At 44.0% G+C, this 23,917-nt stretch overlaps 1 protein-coding gene across 2 annotated transcripts; it reads right to left on the bottom strand.

Annotated features, from left to right (window-relative positions):
• Nucleotides 1–1,689: 1,689 nt before the first annotated feature.
• LOC113010474 (uncharacterized) lies at nucleotides 1,690–22,624 on the bottom strand. 2 transcript variants are annotated; one of them, XM_080299125.1, is made up of 3 exons: nucleotides 22,379–22,624; nucleotides 5,983–6,123; nucleotides 1,690–5,528 (listed from the first exon to the last, which is right to left on the bottom strand). In XM_080299125.1, the coding sequence occupies exons 2-3, from the start codon at nucleotides 5,998–6,000 to the stop codon at nucleotides 3,360–3,362; spliced, it is 2,187 nt and encodes a 728-aa protein (XP_080155251.1). In that variant the 5' UTR covers nucleotides 6,001–6,123; nucleotides 22,379–22,624; the 3' UTR covers nucleotides 1,690–3,359. The 2 variants fall into 2 exon arrangements, with proteins under 2 accessions (XP_080155251.1, XP_080155250.1); XM_080299124.1 differs by having other exon boundaries at nucleotides 5,983–6,088.
• Nucleotides 22,625–23,917: the final 1,293 nt, after the last annotated feature.

Genomic DNA, 23,917 nt, shown 5'->3' with positions numbered 1-23,917 from the left:
TTCAACTCCCGCCACAGATTTTCTATGGGGTTGAGGTCTGGAGACTGGCTAGGCCACTCCAGGACTTTCAAATGCTTCTTACGGAGCCACTCCTTTGTTGCCCGGGCGGTGTGTTTTGGATCATTGTCATGTTGGAAGACCCAGCCTCGTTTCATCTTCAAAGTTCTCACTGATGGAAGGAGGTTTTGGCTCAAAATCTCACCATACATGGCCCCATTCATTCTGTCCTTAACACGGATCAGTCGTCCTGTCCCCTTGGCAGAAAAACAGCCCCATAGCATGATGTTTCCACCCCCATGCTTCACAGTAGGTATGGTGTTCTTGGGATGCAACTCAGTATTCTTCTTCCTCCAAACACGACGAGTTGAGTTTATACCAAAAAGTTCTACTTTGGTTTCATCTGACCACATGACATTCTCCCAATCCTCTGCTGTATCATCCATGTGCTCTCTGGCAAACTTCAGACGGGCCTGGACATGCACTGGCTTCAGCAGCGGAACACGTCTGGCACTGCGGGATTTGATTCCCTGCCGTTGTAGTGTGTTACTGATGGTGACCTTTGTTACTTTGGTCCCAGCTCTCTGCAGGTCATTCACCAGGTCCCCCCGTGTGGTTCTGGGATCTTTGCTCACCGTTCTCATGATCATTTTGACCCCACGGGATGAGATCTTGCGTGGAGCCCCAGATCCAGGGAGATTATCAGTGGTCTTGTATGTCTTCCATTTTCTGATGATTGCTCCCACAGTTGATTTTTTCCACACCAAGCTGCTTGCCTATTGTAGATTCACTCTTCCCAGTCTGGTGCAGGTCTACAATACTTTTCCTGGTGTCCTTCGAAAGCTCTTTGGTCTTGGCCATGGCGGAGTTTGGAGTCTGACTGTTTGAGGCTGTGGACAGGTGTCTTTTATACAGATGATGAGTTCAAACAGGTGCCATTCATACAGGTAACGAGTGGGGGACAGAAAAGCTTCTTACAGAAGACGTTACAGGTCTGTGAGAGCCAGACATTTTCCTTGTTTGAGGTGACCAAATACTTATTTTCCACCCTAATTTACGAATAAATTCTTTACAAATCCTACCATGTGAATTCATGGATTTTTTTTTCACATTCTGTCTCTCACAGTTGAAGTGTACCTCTGGTGCAAATTACTGACCTCTGTCATCATTTTAAGTGGGGGAACTTGCACAATCGGTGGCTGACTAAATACTTTTTTGCCCCACTGTAGGTTGCTTAATATTTACGCTAAGTACTCTTTAAAATACCAGAGTAGGGAGGATGGTGTAGGTTTAAGTTTATTAGATTGATCAGTATTGCTGAACTAAGAAATATTTTTTTTGTATACAGGTATAACAGAATAGCTTTAGTGTAGTTGTTGTTTTAAACTTGAGTATGAACTTGCAGACTTGCAAAATGCAGCAAGATATTTTAAAAAACAGTTTTGTTGATTAAAAAACACTATATCGGATTCATATCGGTATCGGCAGATATCCAAATTTATGATATTGGTATCGGACATAAAAAAGTGGTATCGTGCCATCTCTAGTTTTTAATGAGCTGCAGGAACCCTGTTCTGTGTGAGTGGAGAACAGCCAAGTCGCCTCCTCTGATAAACCTCCACATGTACCACTGAAAACAGTTAAATTTGTTTGAATCTGAAATCATGGCTCAAACTACTTGTTCTGAGACCATTTCTTCATTTTCACAACAAACTGTTTAATAAGACAAACTTTACACAGAGTTCATCAAATATAACTAATGCTTTAACATTATCAAGATTTCATAATAGAAACGTCAAATCAACAGGAAAACAGCTGCAGAACATGTGGATCAAAATGAAGTCATTAAAAAACAACATGTGGACTTCAAGGATACAGTAAATACACTAAAGTGAAAGGAGGAGCCAAAATTTGAAGGAATTTGAATTAAGTAAAAGTAGTCACCTTATGATCTTTAAATTGGTCCTGATGTGTGCTGCTGTTTTTAACTTTCAACATTTCTTTGCTGCCACTGTGAATATGAATGTGGTCTTTGCCTAATTGAATAAAGGTTACACTGACTCACTGCTTCATCTTCTGGTACAAACTGGCATTACATGGAAGTACAGCCCAAAACTAGTTCAGCTTGAGTTTCTTTTTTTCTGGACATAAAGTCACAGCAGGGGTTGTTTCAAAGCTGGTGGACAGATTTAGTTCATTTTGGAGGTTTTAAGAGCAACTGCTGTGAAAACATTTGTAGTTTTGGGAGAAAATGATTTAAGAGAAGATTTTACCTCAGCAAAAGATTAAATATGAAGGAAGGATTGAAATTTAACTTAGGTAACACATAAAATGAATACAACTACTAAACACTACTGTGTCCTAATAAACAAAGAATAAAATGTAACAGGGATAACATTTTAGAGAATTAAAATCCCTCAAAGGAAAAATAATAAACTTGATATGCATATCTATACATGCAGCTTCCTAAATGTAGCATTCAGGATTATTCACTGCAGCTCCAGAAATCACAGCTACCTCATCAGATCCAAGTGTGACATCAGCTGACACTCTTTACAGGAGATTCCATCTGAACTCTGTGGAGCCTGATCTCAAGGTTTTTAAGTCTGAGCCTGAAACCAGAAGAGGATCTTTCTCTCTCTTCAGATTCATTGTGATCCAGTGATTTCAGTCCTGCATGATCAGGCTGATGTTTGCACAGAGCAGATAATGAAGTGAAGGTTTTTGCACATTGGTAACAGTGAAACAGTTTATTTACAGCGTGGGATCGTTTGTGTTCGGAGTATGAACTGAGATTCCTGAAGCTCTTGTCACACTGGTCACAGCTGAATTTCACTTCCATGTGTGTACGTTCATGTTTGTTACGATGACCTGATTGTGAGAAGCTTTTGTCACAGTGTCTGCACTTGTGTGGTGTCTCTCCTGTGTGGATTCCCTTATGCTTTTTCATTGAGCTCATGTTCAGTGGTGAAGGATGACCCACACTGGTCACAGATGTGCTTTTTGACCCCACTGTGGAAGAGTTCATGTATTTTTAATGTGCTTGGTGTGTGGAAGCCTCTCCCGCATTCTTTGCAGTAGTTCATTTTGTCTCCAGTGTGGCTATGTTGATGTGGTTTTATGTGGTTGTGGTTGATGATTGGAAGTCTTTCTAAAAAGATCACAGAAAAATGCTTTCCCACCACCACAGTGACGACAGGGTTGAGAAATGGATCCATGTGCTTCGCTCCACTTCTAAACAAAGACATTGTAAGTCGAGGAATTCCTCCATAAGTTTACTGATCATATTTGTTCCAAACAATCAGGTTAAAATTACAAGATAAAAAATTAAAGACATCCTCACAGTAACTGCACTTGTAGAGTTACTTTCTGGTGTGGATCTGTTGGTGTTTTTTCAGCTGATGTGGAGATTTAAAAGACTTTCCACACAACTCACAGCTGTAAGGTTTAACTCCACTGTGGATGAGTTGGTGTGTTTTTAAGTTTATAGCGTGGGTAAAAGACTTTCCACACAAGTCACAGCTGTAAGGTTTAACTCCACTGTGGATGACGTGGTGTCGTTTTAAGCCCCCAGCCTGGGTAAAAGACTTTCCACACAACTCACAGCTGTAAGGTTTAACTCCACTGTGGATGAGTTGGTGTGTTTTTAAGTTTATAGCGTGGGTAAAAGACTTTCCACACAACTCACAGCTGTAAGGTTTAACTCCACTGTGGATGACGTGGTGTCGTTTTAAGCCCCCAGCCTGGGTAAAACGCTTTCCACACAACTCACAGCTGTAAGGTTTAACTCCACTGTGGATGAGTTGGTGTGTTTTTAAGTTTACAGCGTGGGTAAAAGACTTTCCACACAAGTCACAGCTGTAAGGTTTAACTCCACTGTGGATGACTTGGTGTTTTTTTAGGCTATCAGCCAGGGTAAAAGACTTTCCACACAAGTCACAGCTGTACGCTTTAACTCCACTGTGGATGAGTTGGTGTATTTTTAGGTTTTGAGCCAGGGTAAAAGACTTTCCACACAAGTCACAGATGTACGCTTTAACTCCACTGTGGATGAGTTGGTGAGTTTTTAAGCCCCCAGCCTGGGTAAAAGACTTTCCACACAACTCACAGCTGTAAGGTTTAAATCCACTGTGGATGAGTTTGTGTGTTTTTAAGCTTCCAGCGTGGGTAAAAGACTTTCCACACAGGTCACAGTTGTACGCTTTAACTCCACTGTGGATGATTTGGTGTCTTTTTAGGTTTTGAGCCAGGGTAAAAGACTTTCCACACAGGTCACAGTTGTACGCTTTAACTCCACTGTGGATGACTTTGTGTGTTTTTAAGCTTCCAGCGTGGGTAAAAGACTTTCCACACAAGTCACAGCTGTACGCTTTAACTCCACTGTGGATGATTTGGTGTATTTTTAGGTTTTGAGCCAGGGTAAAAGACTTTCCACACAAGTCACAGATGTACGCTTTAACTCCACTGTGGATGAGTTGGTGAGTTTTTAAGCCCCCAGCCTTGGTAAAAGACTTTCCACACAACTCACAGCTGTAAGATTTAACTCCACTGTGGATGATTTGGTGGATTTTTAAGCTTCCAGCGTGGGTAAAAGACTTTCCACACAAGTCACAGCTGTAAGGTTTAAATCCACTGTGGATGACTTTGTGTGTTTTTAAGCTTCCAGCGTGGGTAAAAGATTCTCCACACAAGTCACAGCTGTAAGGTTTAACTCCACTGTGGATGAGTTGGTGTTTTTTTAGGCTTTGAGCCCAGGTAAAATCCTTCCCACACAAGTCACAGCTGTAAGGTTTAACTCCAGTGTGGCTGACTTGGTGTGTTTTTAAATATCCAGCCAGGGTAAAAGACTTTCCACACAAGTCACAGCTGTGAGGTTTAACTCCACTGTGGATGAGTTGGTGTTTTTTTAGGCTTTGAGCCCAGGTAAAATCCTTCCCACACAACTCACAGCTGTAAGGTTTAACTCCAGTGTGGATGAGTTGGTGTCTTTTTAAGTCTCCAGCCTGGGTAAAAGACTTTCCACACAAGTCACAGCTGTAAGGTTTAACTCCACTGTGGATGAGTTGGTGTTTTTTTAGGCTTAGAGCCCAGGTAAAATCCTTCCCACACAAGTCACAGCTGTAAGGTTTAACTCCAGTGTGGATGAGTTGGTGTTTTTTTAAGTGTCCAGCCAAGGTAAAAGACTTTCCACACAAGTCACAGCTGTAAGGTTTAACTCCAGTGTGGATGAGTTGGTGTTTTTTTAAGTGTCCAGCCAAGGTAAAAGACTTTCCACACAAGTCACAGCTGTAAGGTTTAACTCCAGTGTGGATGAGTTGGTGTGTTTTTAAGTTTCCAGCCAGGGTAAAAGACTTTCCACACAAGTCACAGCTGTGAGGTTTAACTCCACTGTGGATGAGTTGGTGTCTTTTTAAGTGTCCAGCCCGGGTAAAATCCTTCCCACACTCATCACAGCTGTAGGTTTTCTTTCCTTTTCGTCTGTGAGGTTTGTCGGCCTCCTGAGAGCGCTGACTTCTTGCTCCATGTTGGTCCTGCAGTGACAGAGATACAAACAGAGGCAGTGAGTGAAATGCAGTCGTGGAACAAACTGAAACTCCCTTCATTGGTGGAATCAGACATGTCAAAAAACACATTGTAGGTGTGTTACCACCACCTTCTGGTGATAGTATCACATTACAATGATGTGCTACAATGAGAGTTGTAATGAAAATGACATTATTGAAGAAATATTGATCATCAAAGAAACTCTTTTACTTCAGAAAAAAATTTGAGTTCAACTGATGATATTGTTGTTTCAATGTGTGTAGAGAAAATATGATCTTTGTATTTTCTTGTAACTTCTGTGGTTTTTGGTTGTGAATGTAGATTCTGTATATATGGAGGAGCCCAGGATGGAAAAGATAAAGCTGCTGTTAACAGGTTTTTAAAAACCAACCAGCTGTGCACGCAGTTTCAATAACAGTGTAACTGTGATGTTTTTCTTACCTTTTGTGTTGAAGTCATTGTTTCCTCTGTAGTGGCTGAGCTGAGTCCAAATGGCTGAAATTATTCCTCTGCTGCACCACCAGACTCTTCTCCTCCTGTTACTCAGCTGGGACACAAAAAGTATATATTTGTATTTTATCCCTGACAAAAAGAAGCAGAGCAAATAAACATGACTAAACTCCTCAGTGACAACAATACCTATGAAGCTTCAAGGTGAAACCCCAGAAGCAACTACAAAAAGAAAGTCATCAGTTGCCTACAAGAACTTGAAAGGGAAAAACCACTGACCCCCCCTGCACATCACCACCTTTACCCAGGGGATGCTACACCCTGTATATATGGACTTCCATAGATCCACAAGACGGAGTCCTGATCAGTCTTAATGGTAGCAGTATAAACTCAGCCACCTACAACATTTCAAGCACCTCATTACCATCCTAGCTCCCCTAGGATGGTAATGAGGACTTTAAAAAACATTTCGAAACTCACTATGTTAATGTGGAATTATTTTACAAATGGAGAATTTATTCTACAATTCATTATTTAAGCACAGAATTCTTTATTTTGATGTGCGTGGCTCTTGTTGTCCTCCATATGTCACAGGCTGGGTCTCTGACCCAGCGCTCTGAGTTTATGTTTGTATTTGTCTCATTTGGTTATGTGATTAGTTTTGTGTCTTTTCCTATCTGTCTTTAGTTTGGGCTGTTATTGTTTATTGTTCCTCTGATTTTCTATGTTTTGGGTTCTTGTATTATTCATCACGCATTAGGTTTGTTAAGTTTGTATTGTCATGTCTAGTTTTAGTGTTTCCTGTTTTATTCTGACAGTGTCATGTGTTCTTTGTTCATTGTATTTAGCTTTCCTCTCCTGGTCCTGTCATTAGGTTTATGTCAGTCAGCTGTTCCCCCATGTGTCCCCACTTCCCCTGATCACCTCATGTCTGTATTTAAGCCTTTTGTTTTCTTCATGCCATTGTCGGTTCGTCTGTTTACCTCACCTCAGTCATAGGTCTAGTTTTCGTCTGTTATTTCCACGTTAGTCATAGTCTTAGCCTGTTTATTTCCTCCTCAGTTATAGTTATAGTTTTTGGTCTTAGTACCTTATAGTGTTTTGTTTCTTAGTGTTTTGCCTGTTTGTTTTGGTCTCTTGGTTCATTCCCTGCCGTCATCGCAATAAAGGTTCACTTTTCTGTTAATCATTACAATTCCTCGTCATCATCTGCTTTTGGGTCCTGTTTCCACACACATCGGCGCACCCCGCCGTGACACCATATAGGGGTGTCAAAAATCATAGAGGAAGTGGCATGAGGAGGTACATGTTTAAGGTGTTAACAACACACGGTGTGGTTTGCTAGGTTAACTCACAAGCAGAATTTAGCTGTGCCTGACTACAATAGAGACTTTCCTCTTTAGGTGTTTCTGAAACAAGAAGGTGTAGTAAACAGATTTGTTTCAGAAAAAGGCGACAGTAATTAAAACGACATACATAAGCACTAGGGCTGCCACAAATGATTATTTTGATAGTCGACTAGTCACCGATTATTTTTGCGATTAGTCGACTAATCAGATCATGCATCCATTGGACGTAAAACATACAGCTTATTGCACCAGCATGCATCTGCTCTTATATAACTATCATTAGCTTACAGCTTTAAGTGTTTAAAGTATGTGCTAAATAAAAATAAAGACAAGATGATAGTTTATTACATTTTAATGAAATTTGCAGATTGTTTCGGTGAAGTTTAATAAACTCCTTGCTATCTAAAATATAACGGGACACCAGAGTATATTCTCGAGCATCTCATGCTTCTGATAATCAGTTGTCTGCTTGACGTTTATTCAGCTGTGTAAAAACTATAACTTTAATCTCAGCCAAACCGATTTACTCAGGAACAAATAAAATACTAAAAAAAAAGCCAAACAATAACATTTGTAAGTTATCTAAGTGACTTATATATGTTTAACCTGGGGCCCGTTCTTCGTACGTCGCTCACTACATCCAAGATCAAATGACACATCCAAGACCAAACCATCGCGCTAACCGTGAGCTCGCTAATCCGGTTCCCTGAACACACCTGCTGTTGACGATTAGTACAGCTGGACGCAGTAATGTGACATCACTGGGTGTCGTAAAAGGGGCTACGCATCGATAGTGGAAACATTGATCGGCAACCCTCTGATTGGTCTGGGAAAATGTCGACGGAGCGCGCTCGGCTCGGTATTTTTCAGCAGCAGAGCAAGAACTCTTGAGTGAGGGATTTCAGGAGTTTCAGAGTTTAATCAGAACGCAAGGGAACACTGCAAAGGCTGCAAAAGCAAGGAGAGAGGGCTGGCAGAAAGTTGCTGACAAATTAAACTCGTAAGTAATTTAATAATAACAATAATAATGGAGTGGATTGATATAGCGCTTTTCAAGGCACCCAAAGCGCTTTACAATGCCACTATTCAGTCACTCTCACATTCACACACTGGTGGAGGCAGCTACAGTTGTAGCCACAGCTGCCCTGGGGCAGACTGACAGAAGCCAGGCTGCCATATCGCGCCATCGGCCCCTCTGGCCAACATCAGTAGGCGGTAGGGTAGATTTATTATATCACACTATATTATCCAATATTATATTACATTATATTATAATATGTTATATTATATCCCCTTTCACATTAGAGCCACAACAGGACCCACTAGAACATGGGAACAGGTAAAAGTGAAATATAAGAATATTCTACAGAATGGTAATATTTATCACTTATATTGCTTTTCCTTTCTTGGAAAGAGACCCTGGAATAATCTGTTTGTTTGTTCATAACAGCAACCAAGAAAAGGGCAGAGCAAAAAAAAAAGACAGGTGGTGGTCCTGCACCCCCTCGTCAACAAGTTGGTTAAGTGAATAATACCCTCACGGGAATATCAATATCTCTCAATGAGCACACTGTCGCGCTGAGCTAAAGGATCCTGTCTGTCCCGCAATATACGCTGAATTCTGAAAACTCTCCTTATCAATCTTGCACCTTCCGCAATGGGTGGCTCGCGTATACGGACAGGACTGCGACAGGCTTCCCAAATCCACCTTCGCTTTTATAGCCGTGGTCTCTCATCTTGATTACACAAAGTAATTTGCAATTGCTACTCTGAAATATGAATTACATCTGTAATAATCACATACATGTAATAGAATGTTAATAGTACATTTCCCTTTTTTAGGAAATGTCCTGTATGTATCTGTGTGAAATCAATAAATGGATCAGGTGCTGCATTGTCTTTAGTTACATTGATGTTATTTATTTATGGTGAAACTGTGGTGGAATATCGCTGTTGCTTTCGTATAAATGAAGCGGACATACCTGCGTGGCCGCGATCTAATCCTGTTTACATAAAGTAAACCTGCTCCCGAGCAGGTTTACGCTTACGGCTCTGTTGCTATGACAGCAAGTCACGGATGAGCTTCGGGGAACCGAACGATCCAAGATCACGCGAAATCGTCAACAATCAAATCCAGCTAACCTACTTAGCGAGGTACGAAGAACGGGCCCCTGAGTAGTGAAAGACAGCGGTGGGTTTGACAACGATTTGCCGGGAGTCCGGTGCTCTCATGGGCTCTAGTGAGCCTTGAACCCCGGCTAGCTATCGAGCTAGTGGGCAACAGACGTCTCCGAAAACGTCGGAGCACTTTTGAAAATATGTGGTGTCTTGATAAACTGAGCAGATATTTGAGGTTTATACAGTTACATTCTGAAAATATGTTAAACGTTTATTTTGTGACACAGAAAGAATAATAAGAGTAATATTACAACTAGCTGCCACCATTGTTGAAAACTGACCTGGGCTGCGCTATGAATTCTGGGACAGAGCTACTTCTTCTTCGGGGTTTAACGGCAGCTAGCATCCTTGTGCATGCAGTGCTGCCATCTTCTGTTTCAGTCCGTTATTACACTCTTAAATCCTACTACTTATTCCTGCGTCTTTTGTGATCTTACAAAGCTTCAAACGATGTGTCGACTATTAAATCAGTCGTCGACGCTTTTGATAGTCGACGTAATCGTGACTAGTCAACGTAATCGTGGCAGCCCTAATAAGCACAGAGTGTTTTAATCCTACTAACACATACACACACATGCAATGCAATGAATACCAGATGGTATTTTAAGCCTGTGTTTCTGATTTTATCATCTTGTTCAACTCACTTAGTAAGATGAGAAGTTTTTAGGAATAATTTTTGATTTACGTCTTAAATTGGACAAGCATCTAAAGAAGATTGCTAAGACGGTCAAGGCTAATCTGAATTGTTTTGAGTTAATTCAGCACTATATACCTGCTTCAGCAGCTCAGTTATTTATGCATTTGTCACGTTCCTGAGTCTTTTGAACCAGTGTTTTGAGTTCTATGTTTAAGTTCTTTAGGTCAGCGAAGTTCATTTGGTTATTAGATTTACCTTTTATTTTCTTCCCCTGTATTTAAGTTTCCTCACCCTTTGTGTTTCATGCCGAGTGTCTTATGTTATCAAGTTTGTATTGTCATGTCTGTGTCTCATGTTTCCTGTTTTATTTTGAAGGTCTGTGTCCTATGTCAAATCTGTCCGATGGCATCATTTAGGGCTGCACAATTAAATGTTAGAAAATCGCGATCTCAATTCATACTTATGTGCCATCTGTCACGGGGTCCCCTTCCAGACCTCTCCCGGACAAACACAGGCGTAGTCGGTAAGGTATTAGTGTGGATACTTTATTTGAAGCGGCCTCCCCAGTGCATAAAAAGATGGTTGCAAAGACATAAAACTGAGAGCCACGCTACACAGCCTGTATGTTACAACACACTCCCCCCTTCATATCCGGCGTCGTCTCTTATATCCCGTAACCCCTCCCCCTTGGCGTCACCACCAATTCTTTATTCTAACTTTAATCCCCGTCTCCCTCCCCCAGAATTTCTTTTTCATTATACACTCACAAAACATATACCTTGATACAGGCTCTCAACTATTTCCCAGAAGTCTACCCGACTTCATATACACATTAACGGCCCACGTAATGAGGCCATTCTCATGACGGTCCAGACACACGTGAACTCATTATTTAAACCCCACACCCCCATACCATCGGCTTGCGTCACCCTGCACGATTGGCGATCCCCCCGCACGTCTCCCCGACCGACGCCCTTAACAAGTAAGTGGGAACCAAAATCTAGCCACCCCCGATGCGGCTGACAACTTGCTCCTCACCCCTTTTATTCCTCTACTCGGTCGTCAGAAAGATACGCCGCCCCGGGTGCCAAATCGAACTAATGGTGGTGATCTAATGGTGGCGGTGCCATACTCAGCGGACTCTGCCTTGAGACGGGTCACTCCGTCACATCATCCCCTTCCCCCCGGAGGTTGGCGATGTGCGGCAACCTAGAGAGGTAATCCGCCACCACATTGAGCGTACCTGGTCTGTGCCGGATGGTGAACCTGAAAGGTTGCAGTGAGAGGTACCAGCGTGTAAGTCGGCTATTATGATCCTTCATGGACTGGATCCAGGTAAGCGCCCGATGATCAGTCTCCAACACAAACTCTCTTCCCAGTAAGTAATACCGGAGTTTCTCCAGCGCCCACTTAATCGCCAGAGCCTCCTTCTCCACCGTCGAGTAATTGGTCTCCCGCGGCAGCAGCTTGCGGCTCAGATATAGGATCGGGTGCTCCTCGCCCGGGTCCCCTTGAACCAACACGGCTCCCAGGCCGCTCTTGGAGGCATCCACCTGGACCAAAAACTGCTTCTTAAAGTCCGGACTCCAGAGCACGGGGGTCGAACACAGGCAAGTTTTCAGTCCCTGGAACGCCTGTTCACATGCTGCGGTCCATATGACCGGATTTCGTTGGTTCTTCCCCAGTAATGTCGTCAGCGGCGCCGCCATTGTTGCAAACTGGGGCACAAACCTTCGGTACCAACCAACCAGTCCCAGGAAAGCCCGCACCTCCTTCTTGGTGCGAGGCCGAGGACAATTCTGGATAGCTTCCACCTTATCCAGCTGCGGTCGCACCTCTCCTCGTCCCACCTGGTAGCCCAAGTAGCGAGTCTCCTGCCGCGCCCATTCACACTTCGAGGGGTTCAGAGTCAGCCCGGCCTTATGAATTCTTCCCAAGACCTCCGACAGATGCTGCATATGCTCCTCCCACGTGTGGCTGAAGATGACGACATCATCCAGGTAGGCGGCGCTATAACCGTCACAGCCCTGTAACAACTTGTCCATCAGCCTTTGGAAGGTAGCCGGTGCCCCATGTAGGCCAAAGGGCATCACGGTAAACTGGAAGAGCCCGGCAGGGGTCCTGAAGCAGTGTACGGCCTCGACGTCTCCTCCAGTGGCACCTGCCAGTAGCCTTTGCACAAGTCCAAAGTGGTGATATACTGGGCAGCCCCAATCTTCTCCAGTAAATCCTCAATTCGCGGCATGGGGTACGCATCAAACTCGGAGATGGCATTTAGCTTTCGAAAGTCGATGCAGATGCGTAAAGAGCCATCCTTTTTGAAGATAATGACCACCGGGCTGCACCATTCGGAGCAGGACGGCTCGATCACTCCAAGCTCCAGCATCTTCTCCACCTCCTGTCGCAGCTTCTCCACCAAGTGTTGCGGAACCCGATAGGGCCGTTGCCGGATGGGCTGTCCCTCTTTTAGCCGGATCACGTGTTCAACCAAGGTAGTCCGACCTGGGTTAACGGAACACAGCGAAGGCGTCTCCTGCAGAATTTTCAGTAGCTCCGCAGCCTGCTGTGAGGTCAGATGAGTCAATACCGGAGACCTTGGATTCGTAGCCTGCTCAAGTTCACTCTGTCCTCCTCCTTGCACCACCCTGGCCATCAGTGCCTCCCTCGGAGCCGGACGGGGCTGCTCCACCCATTCCTTCAGGAGGTTCACATGGTAGGTTTGTTTCGGTTTCTTTTTTCCCGGATGATGGATCTCATACGTCACTGGTCCCATTCGGCGAAGCACGATATAGGGCCCTTGCCATTTCGCCAGCAGTTTACTGTTGGAAGAAGGGAGAAGTAACAGCACCTTTTGTCCGGGCTGAAACTCACGTTGCCGGGCCTGTTGGTCATACCAGATCTTCTGGCTTCGTTGAGCATCCCGCAGATTGGCTTCGGCCTCGGCCTGGTACCGCTCCAACCGCTCTCTCATCTCCAGCACAAACTGCACCACCCCTTTCTCATTTGGAGCCACGGTCGAAGACTCCCACCCCTTTCGAACGAGATCAAGCGGCCCCTGTACCTCCCACCCATAGAGTAACTCAAAGGGGGAGAACCCCGTGGACGCCTGTGGAACCTCTCTATACGCGAACAAAAGAAAGGGTAACCACTGGTCCCAATCTTTTCCCGTGTCTGACACAAACTTCTGTAACATCCGTTTGAGAGTCTGATTAAACCTCTCCACCAACCCATCTGTCTGTGGATGGTACGGTGACGTCTTGATGGCCGAAACGCCTAACTGAGTGTGGAAGAGCTGCATTAACTTCGACGTAAAGTTAGTCCCTTGGTCGGTCAAAATCTCATCAGGTATCCCCACCCGAGAAAACAACTGTATCAGTGCGCGCAGAACATTAGGGGCTGTGATCGCTCGCAACGGAAACGCCTCTGGGAAACGGGTCGCGTAATCACACACCACCAATATGTACTGATAACCCCGACCACTTTTTACTAACGGACCCACAATGTCCATAGCTACCCTACGGAAGGGGATAGAGATGACCGGCAAGGGTTGTAGCAGAGCCCGATCCGATTTGCGCGCTGGGCAAGTTTTCTGACACACAGGGCATGCACGACAGTACTTCTGTACATCCGTATACATTGACGGCCAAAAGAAACGCGTACTAACCCGTAAATAGGTTTTTTGGCGACCCAAATGGCCTGCCCAGGGGAGGGTATGAGCTAAATGCAGAATGAGAGGTCTACAACTAGCAGGGATCACAAGCCGCTGGTGGTCCCCATCAACTGCATACAACACATTTTTCTCAACCACAAACTTCTCTTTTCCTCCCCATTTCCCTGTTCCCCCTTCAGGCACATTAGCAAACAACACTTCCAACGTCTCATCCTCCCTTTGCAACACAGAAATATTTTCAGGTACATCCCATTTCATGTTCTTATTGCCCGGTCCCTGGGACCATAGCTGCTTCTCAAAGCGGCGTTGGCGACGAGATTTTCTCGGCCCTTTCGTGCCACCCTCGCACAGACTACTGTCCAAGTCTGGCAGGGGTTGGCATCCCGCCTTCGCCTGGGCCCTAGTGACCACTGGGCCTAACACCTTCATTTGAACATCCCCGTTTCCCTCCCTTTTGTCTCTGTGTCCCGCTCTTCTTTTTCTTGCAACAAATCCATAAGCACAGGCACATCCATCCCCAGAATAACCTCTACCGGCAAATTCTGTACCACCCCAACAGACAATAAATATGGCTGGTCATTAATAGTCACTGTTATTTCCACCTTTGGGTAGGGATGTTTGTCACCATGCACACATAACACTTCTTCTTGTCGACTATAGTCCACACAGTTCACTGGTACCAAGCTTTGCTTAATTAATGACATAAAACTACCAGTGTCCAGCAAAGCAGTAACCTGCTGCCCATTTACCCTTACAGTTTTATAGCGTTGCCCCTCAGCTGGCTGGACCTTTGTTGGTTCCGCCTCCAGCCGAGGTGCATAGCAGGCCCCAGTGACTTTGGCCTTCCGGATGGGGCACACCGAGGCTTTATGGCCGGGCTGCTGGCAGTAATAACAAAGAAAGTCCTTACCCGCTCCTCGTAGAGTGGATACCTTGGGGGCCCCGGATGGCTCGGGGTTACTCTCCCGCTTCGGCAGACCCGCGGATTGCGGGGACGATCGCTGTGGCGTCCCAGCTGAGCGGACCGGGGCCGCTCCTCTCCGCGCATTGAAATACTGCGTCACCAACTTGGCTGCGGCCAGTCCGTCCGCGGGCTCATGCTCCCTCACCCAGGTCCTCACCTCCCCTGGAAGAACTCGAATTAGCTGCTCCAAAATAATCGCTTCTCCCATCTCGTCCTTCGTATGCTGCTCTGGTCGAAGCCAGCGCCGGTACAGTCCTTTCAGCCGGTAGTACGTCTCGGTGGGGCTCTCCCCAGGTGGAATAATATTAGAGCGAAACCGCTGCCGATATGTCTCCGGGGAAATGTCAAATTTAACTAACAAGGCAGCTTTTAAATCCTCATAACAGTGGGCTCTTTCTTCATCCATTGCGGTATAGGCCTCCAACGCCTTCCCCGCTAGCAACGGAACTAGCCGACAGGCCCATTCATTCTCCGGCCATCTCCAGGTTCTGGCCACTCGCTCAAAGCGCAACAAATAGTTCTCAATATCTTCCCCCATCTGGTACGGTGGAATCTTTGGCCCCTCCGATCGCCTCCACTCTCCGCCCGTCTGGTCGAAGCTGCTTGTCGTTGCCAGGGACTGGCGAGCCGGTTCCTCCAGCAACGACGGCCGGTATTCTCGCTGCCGGGCCGGGGTAGGCAGCACCATCCTGGGGCTACTCGCTGTTACCGTGCTCGGTGTAGCCGTAGCGGCCGTAGTGCTAGCTCCCGCTAACACTTGCCCTGAGCTCTGCTGACTAGCTGAATCCGCCGGCAACAGCGCATTAGGAGAGGGAACGGTCCTCAGCCCCCTGAGTTCTGCCAATAACACCGTCTCTCTCCTTTGCTGTCCCGCCAGGAAGTCCCTCATCATCGCAATCAGTTCTCCATCACGTGCTGCGGTCGAGGTTGTAGGCAACTCCGGACCAATCCTGCCGGAAATCTCCTCCTCCTCTGCTGAAGAAGATGACGCCGGCACTGTGTCCCACGCCAGCTCCTCTGCTGTCTTCTCCCCCGGAAGCTCATGCTGCTGGGACCGCAGCCCTGTGCGCTTCGCTGGGAGGCGCGTTTTCCTCTTCCGACTAGCCATCCCACTCCTGACACCATATGTCACGGGGTCCCCTTCCAGACCTCTCCCGGACAAACACAGGCGTAGTCGGTAAGGTATTAGTGTGGATACTTTATTTGAAGCGGCCTCCCCAGTGCATAAAAAGATGGTTGCAAAGACATAAAACTGAGAGCCACGCTACACAGCCTGTATGTTACAACACACTCCCCCCTTCATATCCGGCGTCGTCTCTTATATCCCGTAACCCCTCCCCCTTGGCGTCACCACCAATTCTTTATTCTAACTTTAATCCCCGTCTCCCTCCCCCAGAATTTCTTTTTCATTATACACTCACAAAACATATACCTTGATACAGGCTCTCAACTATTTCCCAGAAGTCTACCCGACTTCATATACACATTAACGGCCCACGTAATGAGGCCATTCTCATGACGGTCCAGACACACGTGAACTCATTATTTAAACCCCACACCCCCATACCATCGGCTTGCGTCACCCTGCACGATTGGCGATCCCCCCGCACGTCTCCCCGACCGACGCCCTTAACAAGTAAGTGGGAACCAAAATCTAGCCACCCCCGATGCGGCTGACAACTTGCTCCTCACCCCTTTTATTCCTCTACTCGGTCGTCAGAAAGATACGCCGCCCCGGGTGCCAAATCGAACTAATGGTGGTGATCTAATGGTGGCGGTGCCATACTCAGCGGACTCTGCCTTGAGACGGGTCACTCCGTCACACCATCTCATTTCCAAATGACAATGATGTAAGAAAAGAAAAAAAAAAGATGACGATTGTACCGCGTTTTGCTCCGGGACATAATCTGCATGAAAACAAGCGCTCACTCTTCATGACAAGGGCAGAGCCTTATACCACGTGATACAGAAGCCAGCTGGAAAGGGAAAAAACAACGAAGAGCACGTGAGAGAAACTGCCGGAGGGGAGAAACCACAATGAGTGCAGAGGAAAAGCTCTGATGGTGGTGAGAATGACAACCCCACTGTAACATTAATTCCAAGAAAAGGTTCTCGTTCCTCCATGTGGAAGGTTTTTGGTTTCAAAGAAGATGAGAGTCAAAAAGATATCATTTGCAAGCTGTGTTTTGCCATAGTAGCAGCACCGCAAGCTAACACTACGAATTTGTATAACCACCTTAAACGTCACCATAAAGTGCAATATGACGAAGCTGTAAAGGCCAAGAAAGTGACAGGAGAAAATCAGTCCCCGTCAACCACCCAAACATCAATAACGGGAACCTTATACAGCACTTCCCCATACCCGTCAAACTCCCCCAGGCACAAAGAAATTACGGAGTAAGTGCAATAAATATTTATATTGGAAAAGAAAATCGTGAGAGAATCGTGATCTCAATTCTAAGCAAAAAAATTGTGATTCTCATTTTATGCAAAATGGTGCAGCCCTGGCATCATTGTCACATTTTAGAGAAACATAATCTACTTAGTTTTAGGAGTTTTAATCATTCGTGTTTGTAGCAAGGGGAATTGCATTTACCTGTGTGTTCCGCCCGGAGTCTTGACAGTGTAACACCCGAAGGTGAGAAGCAGAGACTCATGACTGTTTATTAAGAGTTTAATAAAAGTTTACCTCGGAGGAGGGAAAGTTCAACCGAGCAAGTTTAGAGAGAACAAGATGAAACATGGTGGCAGCTGAGGCAAGGGTAACAGTAAGTGAGCTGATGAGAAAAATTGATGAACACTATAATCCCAAAGTTAATGAGACTGTCGAGAGATACAGATTTTTTGCATGCAATCAGGCTCCAGGAGAAAATATTGATTGCACCTGCAACTTTGGACAATTAAAAGACTCACTGATCAGAGACAGGATCGTCTGTGGCACGAACAGCTCCAGTTGGAGGGAAAGGTTGCTCAGAGAAGAGAACCTCACATTAGACAGATGTCTAGATATTTGTAGAGCAATGGAGATTTCAAGAGAATACAACAAAACAATAGCGGGACAGGCTGTAGAGGAACTGCATGCAGTAAAACAAAAAGAGAGACTTATGAATAGTTCATTGTCTTTGTAAAAGAAAAGGGATGTAGCAAGCGGAATTGCATTTACCTGTGTGTTCCGCCCGGAGTCTTGAGAGTGTAACACCGGAAGGTGAGAAGCAGAGACTCATGACTGTTTATTAAGAGTTTAATAAAAGTTTACCTCAGAGGAGGGAAAGTTCAACCAAGCATCTTGTGAAGTTTATAGAGAGAACAAGATGAAACAGTGTTTTCTTAAATTGAACGGAAACTGTAAGATATCATATCGCAGATCTAAATTTGGTCAGACGGCATTTTCCATAGAGGCTTGCAATCTGTGGAGCCCACTTCCAACCAAAATCAAATTGATTACAGACATCAGATCCTTTCTATTGAAGGTTAAAGTTTGGTTAGAGGGAAATCAGAGATGTAGTCATTTTACTAATGATTTTATTTTTATTTATTGTCTATTAATTGTAGTTGTATTTACGATGTATTTTGGCTTTATGAAAATGTATGTTTTATGGTAAAATGTATTTATTTTGATTGTAAGCCCAACAAGGGACAATTGTTGAAAATTTGCAATAGCTATAAACTTATGTCCGTTACATCAGTTTCATGTTTTGTACTTGGACTATGTCAAACTGCACTGTCCCTTTTAAATAAATACATTCAAATTCAAATGTGTGAGGGATGCTTTACCATGACATACACCTGGTTGCATGGGAATAAACTTATTATCTAATAGGACATTAGGGTTGTGTGAAATGTGTGTGGCTGGTGGATGAATGTTTTGGGGATTTATTTGGCAGCTACATTTTTCTTTTACCAAGTGGAACCTGTCAAGACGTTTTGGTTTGATTTATCAGTTTAAGGAGATGAGTATGCTTTGGCAAGTCCTAAAACTAGACTTTCATATTTTTATATTTTGTAGTATTTTCTTTTTTTTTCTTTTCATGTTTGAGGAGTACACTGAGAGTTTTGTTTGAGAGTCTGCTGTCCGTTAAGCAGGCCTGCATGATTGGAACTAAAAGTGCTATACAATAGTGTTGCTGGAAAAATGATCGTAAAGTGAGCTTCTCCACATCGCAATGGGGACTTACTGGACTGATAATGGGGACAAATGGTTCACTGACTTGACACTGATATGCAGATTGCACCTATTCCAAGCAGACAAGGAAAGGGTAGATGTATGTATGTTTTTCCAGGAGCAGGAAGATGACAGCAACATCCTAGGGTCGCATGAGCTTGTGGGCCATGCAGACTTAATCTTGTAGTTGTTAATTTCTGTGTGTATTTACCAGCGCTGTTATGCATGTTGCAGTGGCACATTTCCTTTCCTATAAATCATATCACATTAGTAATAGTAATATTATTTCCTCACTTTAGTGTTCACCAGTTGTATGCATGCATATAGAATGTTATCACCAGTGGGCCCATGTTATTGCACCCTCACAGTGGACCCATCGTAGACTGGAAGAGCTCCAGACATCCTGCTCTAAGGGAGGTGACGGGTGGTCATAACGTTTCTTAGTGTGGGAGAAGGTCATGGATGAGCTGGACTGAACCTTTAGGTATGCATGATGTGCTGTGGAATGTTCTTTGTTTGAGAGTGTCTGTGATGGTGTATATAAGATATAAGGGTGGTGGCCGAATTTCCGAGATGATCCTTGTGTTGGCTGGCATGTTTCCATTCAAATTGTAAAGTGTTTATTAAACCCACTTCAAATCCAGCTCACAAGGTGTGTTGCAGCTAATTTTGAAATTTTCTATAAGAATGTGGCGTTGTCAAGCAGGATTCCTCAGGTGAGTTTTGCTAAATCACCAGCACGCGATGCCTGGTCATCCTGAGGGAAAATTGCCTCAGTCCGGTGCATTTCAAGGTCCTGTAACCATCCGTCGGTAAACCGTACCTGGGCATGTTGCAGTGGCCTGAAGTTACTAAACTTCATGAGTGTATGCACTCATGAAGTTTATTAACTTCAGGTCACATTGTTCTCCTTCGTTTTGTACATACCTTTTTTGGGGGGCAAAGAAAAAGAAAGAATTTATTGGAACCGGAGAATGAACGTTTTGCGGTGCTACAAATGCTTGCATTTGATGCGGTACTTGGAATGTTTTGCCATGAGTTCCCGGCATGCAATGCGCGAAAGAAGAGCTGGGCGATAGAACGATAACGATATGTATCGCGATATAACTTTTACTCGATAGAGAAATTAAACTATCGCGATAGACCTCGCCGCTCTTGTCCTCTTAAAAAAAAAAAAAAAAAGAGGTCAGCCAATCCAAATTAAGTAGCGCTGAGCCGAACCAATCACAGCCGCAGCGTCACGTCGCATGACTTGTTACGTACAGCACAAGTGCCAAGCCGTACATTTGTATTTGTTTGGGAAGCAGCCAGCAACATTAACGCCCGGGTAATGGAGGAAATGAGTGTGCCAACTAGAAAAATCAACCGAGCGTGACCGAAGGTTACCGAAGAGAAAACAGATGATGGTTCCAATGCCGGAGAGATTGTCAAACGGAAGAGCCATAGAAGTTCCGTAGTGTGAAGGTATTTCGGCTATTTCAAGTCTGACAAAAAACAGAGTAGTGTGCACTGTAAATTGTGCCGGAAGCAAGTCTGGAAATACAATAAACTGGTGCATGCGTCACACTGTGCGCCACGTTATTGTTTCGGTGAAATGAATTTCTACAATACTGTTACTGTTAATTCTACTCTCTGCAGTGTTTAAATGCTTACATATACACACAGTTACTGTCCCTCCACACATACGACTCGGTTCTGCTTCTATGCCCCAGCTTTGTTTACTTTTTCCCACCGAGGCTTCTAGATATCTGATTGGCCAACATTTCTGCACGATTAGGAATCTAGCTCCACCTGCTGCTTTGGCAAGTTCATACCAGTGTTTTCCTTCATTTCTGCCTTTATGTGTGGACGGGATTATTTTTTAAAACGAAAACGGAAAATTTCCGTTTTCAAAAATACCCGTGTACGTGTGGACGTAGCCTCAGTCTCTGACTGGAAGCGCTAATTCGTCATTCAGCTTTTGTCAGACTAAAGTAACTGTTAAAACTGTTTGAAAAGCTAAGCTATACAACAAGGAGAGATTGAGAATTTCCTTTTAGTTCTCAGTTTATTTGATATTGACAAAAGTTAGTCAGTTTTGTCTGTTCTTCTGTAAAACAAACTAAGACTTATTTTTAGAATTAATATTTTGTTTCTAAGTGGAATTGACAATTTAGTAGTCTGTTTCGTTTGTTCTATTTTGAAACTTAAACGCTTTAGCGGCTGCCTTTTGTGTAGTTTGCAATATTTGCCTTTATTTATCTGAAAAAGTCTCATGTTCCTTAAGTACATCTACCCTGTTGAACTTCATCCATCCATTCGCGTCCGTTTAATGGATGAACTTATGGGAAATAAATATATAAATAAAAACAAGCTGCTGATTATTTCAAATTTTACTTGTGAGCAACGGCACATTTAAATCTTACAAATATAGTTATTTGGCTTATATCGTGATAGATAGGACTCATCCAGGCTGGAGAAACTGATCAGGAGGGCTAGCTCTGTGGTCGGCATGAAGCTGGACACTCTGGTGACAGTGGCAGAGAAAAGGACATTAAAGAAACTGATGGACATTATGGACAATGCCAGGCATCCTCTGCACACGGCCATTAACAACCAGAAGAGTCTGTTCAGTGACAGGTTGCTTCTCCCAAAGACAAGAACTAACAGACTTAAAAACTCCTTTGTCCCACACGCCATCAGACTGTTTAACTCCTCTCTGGAGGGGAGAGGAAACAGGAGGACAAAGGAGGGAACAACTAAGCTGTAGTGCCTCTTCACCTCACTGTGCAATACCTTTTGTGCAATACTTTTGTAAATAGTCAACGGTGCAATAGACTCAATACTTGAAATGTGCAATTCACTTGTATTTTTATTTTTATTCCTATTTATTCTATTTATCCCCTTCGTATATTTTATTTATATTGTCTCTGTATTTATATATATGTGTGTGTGTGTGTGTATAACTCTGTAACTTCTGTCGGTGCTGTGCTTTTTTGGAAATCGAATTTCCCAGAGGAACCCACCCGAGGGATTAATAAAGTTCTATCTTATCTTATCTTAGATATCGTTATCGCCTGAAATGAAAAAAACATGTCATGATATGAAAAAATCTTATATCGCCCAGCTCTACGCGAACGTCACGTGGTCTGTTAATCTCTATTATTCACCCTGGGGTTGCCCTCCCCCAGGCTTGTACCTGTGGCTTCCTGTCCTAGGGGTGGGGGTAGACTGTTCTCCTGCCCTGCAGCCCATCCTTTTGTTCATATACCAAGACTAATTTTCTATATATATTCTTACCCCCTAGCAACCACCATTTCATAATGTAGCAAGCAATCACAAATTCTACAGTCTGTCTAACTCCAGTGTATACCAAGCAATCTATTATCCTCAACAGAGCTAAACTCAACATAAACGGAACCCACATTAAAGTTAGCTCGGTGCTTACCTTTAGATGAGCCCACAAACCGAGAGAAACAGGAAACAGATCAGTGAGCAGAGACCCACGTGGTTCACGCTGATCTCAGCTACGATCCAGGAGACAAGGGTGTGCAGATCGATGCAGATATCGATCCAAACTTTGGTAGTGGTATATGTTACTGTAAGTTCACTACTTTACTCCCGTTTCATGAAAAAGCAGCTCTCTCTGCTCGACTCCTCTCCTGCACAGACACTTTGCTCCGCCCCCTTTCCCCGGCTCTGCTGTGATTTGTTGCTGTGCTGTCACGTGACTCAGCTGCACAACGTAACCACGTGAGAGAGTTATTCAAAAGTAGCGCCTTTCCAGTCCTTTCCATTCCAGTGATGGTAAATTAGATTCTTTTTACTGAATCGAGATTGAATGAGTCACTCACCAAAGCGAATCGAATTTGAGTAATTTGATTCACTGAGTCAGTTGACCAGACATTGCAAAAATGTATATTTTCACTCAAATTTAATTTGTTTCTCTTTTCATGTAAATCCTACTGCTAAGATGAGTGATTCTAAAAGAAATAAACTATTTTATAGAGCAAAAATGAGCAAAAACATTTTTAAAATAAAGCAAGTTCCTACCAAAATATAAACATTTATTTTGTTTATTTTTATTTTTATGTTTTTTTTCTTGAATGTGTCAAATACATATTTTCTCATCTAAATGTCCACTGAGCTGTGAGCCAGGGGGCGGTAATGCGCCTTAACATTGGTTGCCAACCAAGAAGAAGAAAAAGCTGTGAGCCAGGAAGGAGGGGGTGAGTGGCTGTGTCCCAATTCAGGGGCTGTGTCCCAATTCAGGGGCTGCACACTTGAAGTACGCATTTTAAGTGCGGTTACCTCACCGCCATGCGACGACGGCTGTCCCAATTCGAAGTGTACTTCAAATGCATACTACAAATGCACAATCGATTTCCCCAAATATCATGCGTGGTCCGTTGTACGCTTCGTGGTCCCATATATCCCACAATTCATAGCGCGGCGGTGGGTGTGGAGAATTTTGCCGCAAAATACGGCAGAAGGGAGCGGCCGAAGAGGTTTTTGTTTTTTTTCGAAACTTTATGGAAATCATAAAGCGAACAGTCAGACATTCCAGTTCAGTTTGTACCAGAGGTGGGACCAAGTCATTGTTTTGCAAGTCTCAAGTAAGTCTCAAGTCTTTATCCTCAAGTCTCAAGTCAAGTCTCAAGTAATGTCAGGCAAGTCAGAGTCGAGTCTCAAGTCACTGGTGTAAAAGTCCGAGTCAAGTCACAAGTCTGAAACTTTGAATTTCAAGTCCTTTCGAGTCTTTAAAAAAAAAAAAGAAAAAATAATGTTGCAGTTATGCTAAATGTAAATATTAGACCATGTAATTTTAAAATCTGTGTTTTTCTCAACACATGACAAAATAGTGAACTTAGAAAATATACACAAATTGTGAAATTGCACCTCTTTAAAATGCAGCTCAATTAAACCTAGCTCCAAGAATAATTTTCACCGACAGTTCTGAGATAAGCTGCATGTTATTCTTGGATGC

Source organism: Astatotilapia calliptera, chromosome 3, assembly GCF_964374335.1.
Source record: "Astatotilapia calliptera chromosome 3, fAstCal68.1, whole genome shotgun sequence".
In the NCBI taxonomy this organism is placed as follows: domain Eukaryota; kingdom Metazoa; phylum Chordata; class Actinopteri; order Cichliformes; family Cichlidae; genus Astatotilapia; species Astatotilapia calliptera.
Note: the sequence above shows the minus strand (reverse complement) of the source record. Positions and strands in the feature narration are given on the sequence as shown.